The 9,802-nt window shown below is 48.0% G+C and overlaps 1 protein-coding gene across 1 annotated transcript; it reads right to left on the minus strand.

Moving 5' to 3' along the window:
- Positions 1-257: 257 nt before the first annotated feature.
- Positions 258-7,319, minus strand: LOC146378010 (uncharacterized). The gene is made up of 2 exons (XM_084943606.1): positions 2,845-7,319; positions 258-1,415 (listed from the first exon to the last, which is right to left on the minus strand). The coding sequence occupies exon 1, from the start codon at positions 7,317-7,319 to the stop codon at positions 4,248-4,250; it is 3,072 nt and encodes a 1,023-aa protein (XP_084799732.1). The 3' UTR covers positions 258-1,415; positions 2,845-4,247.
- Between the last annotated feature and the right edge of the window lie 2,483 nt (positions 7,320-9,802).

Raw genomic sequence — 9,802 nt, forward strand, 5'->3', positions numbered from 1 at the left:
GTTTGCAGTCCTGAATATCACAGCACAAGCAGGATTCACTGCACTGTTAATGTTAGCTATGTTTTATTGCTGCCTCTGTTCGGTGGTGTTGAGCCAAACGGACTTTAACGTGTGTTTGAACGAGCTGACGGTTCACTCGTTAAGCTGAAAGAAAGATGCTTTAATCACAGCAGTCACACATGTGTCCACTGTACCATCTGGGAACTGTTGAAAACTTGTTCGATTTGGGCAAGAGAAGTAAGCAGACTGAATCCAGGTAGGTGCCAAAAATAGTGATCTTTATTTACACACTTGCGCAGAGTGTGGGAAGAAACTTGCAACAACAATCTTACAATCTTCCTCGAGCAGACCGCTCCCCATCCTTATATTACCCTGATGACATCACAGCTAGATCTTACTGGAAATGATAACAGTTCCAAAGTTCTCCTTATATAGGCATCCAATACTACTTTCGAGACAAACAAGTGTGTGATATGTTGTGCAGTTTTGTGAGACTGTGTGTCCAACCGAGAGATTGTCCTGAGACGACCTCCCTGTTCTTAGTACGTGCGGGAGTGAACGTGCGTACTTTCCATGACTCTCTATGTGCATGTTGGTGTAGGCCTGAATATGTGTGCAAGTGAATGTAGAAGGCCCTACTGGACCCACAGCTTCGAGAGGTGTGAATACAATGATATGGATACCATTTGCAACAGCTTAAGCAGATAGAATAATAGAGAACAACAATAGACTAATTAAAGTGATGATAATATGCATACATTAATATTTTGCTCAGATTACCATAGATATAATTCAGAGATTATTCTGTCAACTGGTTCAATAATGATGAATGATTGATCAATGATAGTTCTGATTATAAATTGTCACCATGAGAATACCAAATAAAATATCTCTTGTCCACACTCCTCCTCTTTGGCCATCGGCCAACCTTTACCCGAATTTTGTTTCACTCCTCCGTCCAGGCGGCTTCTCGCAACGGCATCATATACCCCGGACCAGCTGAACCAGCTGAACCAGAGTCTAGGGCCCTGCTTACCAGTTTTACCAACACTCGCCTTACCAGAGGAATGAGACAACATCCGATCATCAATATACCTAGAAAAACTATAAGAGAAAACATGGCAGACATAAACACACCCTTCCATTGCCCAAAGACAGACGTGATCCAGTCTCCCAGCCCCGTGTTCACACCTGATTGCTCATGCATGGTTCTAGATAACGTTTTCAGATTCTCCAGCGCCCGAGTGACCGTTCCGTCCGGAGCAGTATTGTTGGGAATAAAGGTGCAGCACATGTCACCAGACATTGCACATACTCCACCCTTCTCAGCCAACAACATGTCCAGAGCCATTCGATTTTGGACTCCCATCAAAGACGTCGGACCTAATTGTTCCGCAAGGCCTTCCACTGCGTCCCTAGTAAGATTAGAGAGTCTCAGCACATTATAATGCACATAATTAATGCGATCAACATTTTTATTTGGAGTTATCCACAAAAACACACTTTCAAAGCCGGCCGCTATCTGATTAACTAACTTATACTCATCTGGAACTCCCCTGGGTACTCCTATTGAGTCAATCCAGGTTGGCGAGTCCCATCTTGGGTCATATTTGTGCGTACCCCTTGTATCTCTCCTACGTCTGGCTGTCAACACACCCGTGTCCTGCTGTGAAACTGTTTCTACTCTACTTCCTATAAGCATCAACGGTGCACCTAGGCGCACCAGAGCACATGTTCCCACACTCCCCAGGGGAACCTGCACCAAAAGGGTGTACTGCCCACAATAATAATATAGCCCACCCCTTGCCCAGGTGCCTATGATTGTGGTTGGGTCACTTACATTATTAGTAGTCCTACCTGGGATCGTCCTCTGACACCAGCTTGGATCAATCCTTCCTAACGTATATCTCACGCTGTCTGTAGAGAACTCAAAACATGTATAATTATCTCGTTTAGGTGTGAATGAACCTGGTTGTGTACGTTTATCAATTGGCGGATATAAACCTGACAAAGTGGTGCAGTTACCTGTGTTCACCGCCTCTCTAGTTAATCTCAGCATACAATTATAACCCCACTCATCCTCTGGATACAGAGGAGCGGGTTCAGTGAACAGACGAGGTCGAGCTGTAGCACAAGCAACACAATCAACCACTTCCTGCTCTTTAGCATTTTGAGCCACCCAATCTAACCAAAGATTCCTATCACCAAAACCTGTGGCCCGCTCTATTAACTCTTGGGGTTTTAATCTAGTGTAATCTGTGGCAACAAGCCATGTCTCTTCTGAATCCTTGTAAGTAGCTGTCTCTAGGGGGTCCATTTGCTCTATGAGATTCATTGCAGTGTCGTTCCCTATCGGTTTAGGTCTTGGATTGAATAAGTTCACCCAAATTATCCCTACTGGATCTGTCCCTGCTTTATCTACCCCTATGACCAGATAAAACGCACCCCCGTCATACCCCGCTTCAGGGAGTTCGCTCCATGGTCCCAGGGAAAGAGTGACAGGGTTCTGTGTAACAGAATAATCTCTCTGAATGGCTATCCCTTGCAGGGCCTGTGGCACTGTTGGCCGCCATCCTACCCCTGTCCAAGCAACCACATCCTGCCAAGAACACCACTGATCTGTTATATAAGTGTAAATGTCTCCTTCCATTGATGGACCCCACACCGACTTAGGGTAACATACCATAGGGTGATAACAAATCCACACATCATATGTTCTCCAGCTGCTACCGTCTCCTGGGCATCTGATTACCTCACACAAATCGAATGTGAAGGCTGTTGTGGACCCATTAACATACCCAAACTCAACTCCCCCACTGGCTGTGAGACACCCATCGTTCCCACCTGAGCCAACCTCGCGCTTGAATTTCCTTGACGACTTGATCGGTTTGGACTCTGGAGCGGATAGACCTCTGCGTCTGGGCAATTCACCTGTCTGCCAATAAACAAACAAACACATTATAATACTTATTATCCCCAACATCCCCGTTATTTTCCAATTTTCCCACAACTTCATGATCACTGTTCCCAGGCTCGTTTTACTTTTATTAAGTAAGAGTATAATGTTATGAGTATAAAAGTATGCGATTAGCGTACAAAACTATTACGACTCCTTTAAAGTATAAAATACTTTAGACTAGAGCCCTAGCCTATTAGGAGCCTGAAATGAATTAATACTTGGCATGTGACGCTCCTCTTCTTTCTTCGTCTCCCCAGGTAGACTACTGGGGAGAACCGCGGCACAGGGGGAGAGGATTATTCTGCCTCTATGTTCCCCCCTGTGTTACTCGGGGTGGAGCTTATCTCGAGTAAGCTCTCATCGGCCACGGCACATTGAGACCAATGGAACCAGGTCTCACCCTTTCCCTTCAGCCGAACCGCACTGGTAGTTCGAGCCGTCACCTCGAATGGCCCCGTCCACCTTGGATCTCTCCACTTTCGCTTAATGACCTTCAGCCACACCGCCTTGGCGTCGGGTACGGACCTGTCCTCCGCATTCACCCCCTCTCCAACCTGTTGTGTGAAACTAGACACAAGAGCTTTTAATTCTTTCCAACATTCAGTATGGTTTCTGTTACTTTTTATACTTTCTTCCGCCGGGACTGTTGTCCAAGGACCTGGAAACTGTCGTCCTGTCAACAGCTCATATGGTGTGAAACCTGTGGATTGATTAACACAACATCTTATTATCATCAATGCAATTGGCAGGGCTGCCACCCAATTTAGCCCCGTCTGAGCAGAAATTTTAGCGATTTTATTTTTCAGGTTTAGATTCATTCTTTCTACTTTCCCCTGTGACTGGGGATGATATACAGTGCCAAATCTGTGTTGCAACCCCAGCTTCTGTTCTACCTCTGCCAAATCTTTGTTTTTGAAATGAGTCCCATTGTCTGACCTAATTCTCTTAGGAAAACCATGCCGGGGGATGTAATGATTGATTAAACACTTAATCACACTTTTTGCATCCTCCCTCTTTGTTGGCCACGCTTCGGGCCATCCCGTCAGAGCATCTACACTTACCAGTAGATATCGAACTCCTCCTGGCCCTGGATCAATCATGTCAGTGAAGTCGATCACAATCTCTTCACCTGGTCTCTCTGGGATGGGAAATTTTCCTGCCTCTGGCTTAATTACTGGTTTTGGATTGTGCCTCCCACAGATCAGACACGTCCTGGCTTTCTCCTTGATCATATCCTTCAAAAAGGGATGCCACCAATGGCACAGATGTCTTCCCATCTGGGCCACACCTACATGGCCAAGCCCATGCGCTTCGGCAATCTTCTGTTTTGCCAGGTGGCCGTCAACACTGGTCGTCCGTCAGGTCCTCGCCAGAGACCTCCTTCTTCCCAGGCTCCTCGACTCTTCCAGACCCCCTTCTCTTCCGGGGCCGCCTCCTCTTGGGCCTTCCTGGCCTCCTCTAGCATGTTGACTCCTACTTCTTCCTCCGCGGTTATTTGCACCATCTGTCGTAGTGCTTTATAGCCTGCTGCCTCCTTGGCCGCTCGATCAGCTTCCTGATTTCCCCTGGCCACCATGCCAGTCCCTGAGGAGTGACCTTTGCATTTTATGATGCTCACCTCCTCTGGATCTCCCAAGGCCTGCTCAAGTTCCTCCATTTCCTTCTTGTGGCAGATTGGTGCATTATCTGCTGTCCTGAATCCTGCTCTTCTCCATTGGGCCAGCTCCACGTGAGCTGCTCCAAAGGCATAAGCTGAGTCCGTGTAAATGTTGACTCTTTTTCCTTTTGCAAGTCTCAGAGCTCGACTTAGAGCAATTACTTCTGCTCTTTGGGCTGACTGCTGCCCTTCAAGTCTTTCAGCCTCCTTCACTTCAAACTCAGCCCCTTTTCTGCAAACTACCGCGTAGCCTGCTTTCAATCCTTCCTCATCTCTGTAGCAGCATCCATCTGTGAACCAATCTTCAGCTCCCAGTACAGGTTCCGCTTTCAAGTCTTCTCTTATCTTCTCGTCGACTTCAGCTCTCTTTGCACAGTCGTGCGGCTCTCCTGACCCCATTAAATCTGCCATATTGATTCCTTCATGCGTGAAGGTCAAGTTGGGAGCGTCTAAAACTTTACTCACTCTCTGTTGTGTCAATGGTGTCATGGTGAAGGCTTGTGAGTTAACATATGCCACCACACTGTGGGTGGTCAGCACCTTCAACGGATGGTCCCTCACTATATGTGCTGTCTTTTGTATAATCTTTGACACCCCAATGGCATGCTGTGTGCATCCCGGGTGCCTTGTCTCTAATGGATCCAGTCTGACGCTGACGTACATAAGTACATCTCTCCCTCCCCCTTTTTTCTGAAACAACACCCCATTAACTATCCCGTGTGTTTCTGAAACATCAAGATAGAAGGGTTCATCATAATTAGGGATGGCAAGATCAGCCGATCTTGACAAGTCCTGTTTTAATGCGATGAACGCCGACTCAGTGGCCGATGTCCATGGCAGTTCAGCCTTCAGGTTACGGACACCCACTGTTTTCACCAAATCCCTCAAAAGGGCTGTTTTCCCTGCATAATTTGGAATGAAGTGACGGCTGTATCCTGTTAAACCTAAGAATGAGAGCAACTCCTTAACCGTACGCGGTTTTGGATGTGTCAAAATCTGATCGCGATGGGTGTTTAGCAAACCCACTGATTTGTGAGCAATGACACGGCCCAGAAATGTTACTTCTGGTCGGACCAACTGCAACTTTTCTTTACTCACTTTGAAACCGCACTCAGCGAGTCTCTTCAGTATGGTAAGTGAAGCTGCCGTACAGGCCGAAGCAGACGGAGCCGCAATGAGCAAATCATCAACATATTGCACCAGTGAACACCCCTCTGGTAGGTGGCATGGCGATAGAGCTTCTTTCAACACTTGGTTGAAAATGCCCGGGGAGAGTGCAAACCCCTGTGGCAACCGTGTGTATCTATACTGTTGCCCCCTGTATGTGAATGAAAAAATGTCTCTCAGAGACTCATGTAATGGGAGACAGAAAAATGCATTCGCTAGATCAATACATGTAAACCACTTCTGTTCTGGTGTTAATGCCGTCAATGCCGTGTATGGATTTGGGACAGGCACCGTGTCCGTACGTAAAATGGCATTAATGGCTCTTAAGTCATGTGCCATTCTGTACTTTCCTGTCCCGTGTTTTTCTACTGGCAAAATAGGAGTGTTCCAGTAAGATAGTGAGGGCTCGAGCACCCCTACTTTCAATAGCCCTTCAATGGTTTCTGCAATTCCCTCTTCAGCTGCTCTCTTTTGCCTATACTGCGGTTTCCAAATTGGTGTTTCAGACTTCAGCTGGAACAAAACAGGCGAGCAAGTTGCCAGGCCCACATCTGTAGACCCAGCTGACCATAAGGTATCAGGAAGAGTCGCAAGTGCGGCAACTGCATCCGCATGGTCTATTCTTTCTCTCCCATGGATTCTTGAGATTTGTTCATGCTCCAATATCACTGTGTCCTCTGATAGACAAGTGATACGGTAAATTTTGCATTTTGGCGAGTACCAAACGTCTGGAATCTGAGTGGCTTGCCAGCCCGGTTCATCGAGGGCTCTCTTGACCATTGTTCCCAGCTCCTTCGCCTGATGACCCTCATGGACCGCCAATGTAATATGGGGCACTGAATCAGGTCCCATTTTGAACCAAGTCCGTTGTTCTTCGGTTAAATTTACTCCTGCAGCGACGCCTTCAGGACCAACATAGATGTTCTGAGAGCGTATGTTCCAAGTCTGACCCTCAAGTTCAGTCTGGAACTGGTCCCTATAAATTTCATCCTCATTCTTATCATAATAGAGGGTCACGTGGCATGGATCTCGCGGAAAAGAATAGACAGCCAAGGCCATAATCCAAGGTTTCCACAGCTGATACAGTCTCAAAATGCCTTCATCCACCAACCGACCCCAGTAAATGTCAGCTGTAGGTTGTTCACAGTCTTTCAGCAAATACTGGTTCTTTGAAATTGTCCCCAGGCACAGAAACTCTTTTCCTCCTGGAAGTGTAACTGTTAATCCATCAGCTGAGCACATGACAGTGGCTCCCAATTTAATGAGCAGGTCCCTGCCCATCAAATTCACTGGCACCTGAGGAGACACCACATAACTGTGCTTCAATGTCTGATTTCCCAGCACCGTCCGGGCTGGATTAGTTATTGGCAGAGTCATTGGAACCCCAGAGAAACCCACCACACTAACCGTGTGTTCGGAAAGTGTGACACTGCTTGGTCTTTGTCTCAGCGTTGAGTAAGTAGCTCCAGTGTCCACAAGGAAGGTCATTTCAGTCCCTTCCACACTCATTGACAACATCGGATCTGCCATTCCCATGTCGTCTTGTCTCTGTGGGTCCCGTCAGTACAGCTCCTCCTCTCCGCCCCAGTAGGCCAGGGGATACTGAGCCACCGGCGCCATGCTTGGGTTTGGAGCTTGATGTCCCCTTGTCTGGACCACTCTGCCTCGAAGAGCTCCCTGTGCCTGGGGTGGAGATGGATAACCAAGTTCTAGCTGTCGTGGTGTAGGACAATCACGAGCCCAATGTCCTCGTCCTCCACACCTTCTGCATACATTCGGGTCCAGCATAGGTCCCCCCAGACCACGGCCCCTTGGTCCGCCTCCTCTTTGAGATCCACCACGCCCCCTCAACGACCTAGTAGCCCCCCAATTCCCCGCGGGTCTTCCTTGCCTTGGTCCATTGGCGGGCCATCGGTCATCAGGGTACAGAACCGGATCCAAATCTGGCCAATCAGGCTCCGGATTGCCCTGTGGCTGCGCCACCAGCATCTTCTTAACTCCATCTTTGTTTTCCTTTTTCTTTTCGTTTAGTTTTTCTCTCGCCTCAGCCAATTTCAATTTTACTAACTGCCCTTGCGCCTCCTCCAGCTCCTGTTTTTTCTTGCTCACCTCGTCTCTTTCCAGCTCAAGTCGATGTATGATATGCCTCTCCCATTTTGCTGAATCCGCCACCGCAAAGTCTGGATTCTTCTGTAGATCTGCTCTCACTCGTTCTGGCAGACCTGCTAACACCGCACATCGGAACCACGCCCGAGATTCCCCATCTTGCCCAGGATGCTCTCCAGTTTGGAGAATCCACTGTTCTTTTGCATGCTCTATAAACTCTCTAGGGGAATGTTCGGGGCTCCAAACAATCCTAGGTGTAGTGCCATTATTATGGGTCGGATACTTCTCACGCACTGCATCAGAGAGAGCATTTCGCACCCTTGCATAGGGGACATCGTTTGGTTGGCATGCAGTTCTTGCTATCTCTTCCACGTCTGCGAGGCCTCCACCTCTGAAGGTCCTCCCACCGATAGCACGAAAATCTCCCAGGGCAAGTTCTTCTCCTTCTGTAAGACTTCCTAGTCTTCTCAACCAAGCCGCTCCTCCCTCTGTAATCGGGGGCAGCTGCTTCACCAGAGCCTCAAGATCTCTGATATTATAGGGATGGTAGACTGGTTCGCCCTGTAAACCTGTCAGTAAAGGCATAGTGAGGGGCAATTCCTCCTCTATGTCACACTGCCCTTCTCCGGTTTGCAATGCAACGCTCTGCTTCCGATTCTTTTCAAAGATCGACGGTCTTTTGTCTCTTACTTCTTCCAGAACCCTCCCAGAGCGAAGCGTCTTTACTCCTGGGAGACCCTGAAACTTTGGGGCGAGTCCTCCCATTTCCAGGTTCGACACTTCTCTAGATTTTCTTGATTGTCTTATAGAGGTCGCCAAGTCCTTTTCCAATGCCTCAAGCGTTTGTGCTAATAGCCGTGGTGTTGCTACACCTTCTTCCTCCAGTCTTTTCAAGGTCTGTTCCAACTTTATCACGGCCTCCCGGTTGTCAGATATTTTCCCAACAACATGGCCCTGCCACTGTTCTTCCTCAGGGTTGTCAACCTTTGACCTCTGACTGGTTTTTTGGTTCGCCTTTAATGGCTGCCTCTGAAACTGCAGTGAAGGTGAATCTTCCTCTGAAGTCCAGACCTCCTGCGAGGCATTTCCCTGGCTGGGCTGTTGCGGTGTCACCTGACCTGTACTCATGGAAGCCACAGGTTGAGCTTCTTCTGTAGCTCCATCTGGGCTGAAAAGAGAGGGAGGGATCAAGATCACCCCCCGTGTAGTAATTCCTTGTGATGTCCCAGCAGCTGGGTGGGGCTGACTCACCTCTGATGCAGCTGCCACTGATTGAGGCTGCATCACTTTTTGTGTAGGTGCCACTGATTGAGGCTGCGCCACTCTTGTGTCTGCCTCCTCTATGCCCCGAGCAGATGTCGATGGTATAGGATTCTCCTGTACTTCCACAATTCCTCCCTTAACTGTTCCTGTTTTTCCTCCCGGCCCCCACAGGGTGCCACCCTCCAAAGTCACCACTGGACAGATATAAGGAGGGGGTGGGGCACTCAGGAATTCCTTCAGGCTGGGATATAATATTCCCTCAGCCTCGGCTTCTTTTATTAAGACTGGTTTGGTGTCATTCACTTCCTCTTGCATCCAGTGAGAAACGCCTTGGGAGACAATCATAAGCTTGCAATACTTATTTTGTTTTCCAATCATGAGCTTCTTTTCTGCCTTCACTTTTCTCCCTTGAAAACGTCCCAAGTGTTCCTCTTCAAGCTCTTTGATCCTCTTCTCACATTTCTCACCTTCAACTTGGAAGATGGAGTGAAGAGGAGTTCTGTCCTCCAATGTCTTCTGTTGATTTTCACATAATTCCTTCACTTCTCTTTCCAGATCTTGACACTGGCGGGCAATCTCCTTTGAAGTCCCCTCAGCAGTAATTTTAATTGCTTTCTTCAATTGCTGTATTTGGTCCTTCAGTGGCTTGT

This window comes from Perissodus microlepis, chromosome 11 (genome assembly GCF_051167445.1).
Source record: "Perissodus microlepis isolate ML-2025 ecotype Zambia chromosome 11, ASM5116744v1, whole genome shotgun sequence".
Taxonomy (NCBI): Eukaryota; Metazoa; Chordata; class Actinopteri; order Cichliformes; family Cichlidae; genus Perissodus; species Perissodus microlepis.

Coding starts and splice junctions, on each gene's coding strand:
- LOC146378010 (XM_084943606.1), bottom strand. CDS start 7,319: ATGGGAATGGCAGATCCGATGTTGTCAATGAGTGTGGAAGGGACTGAA.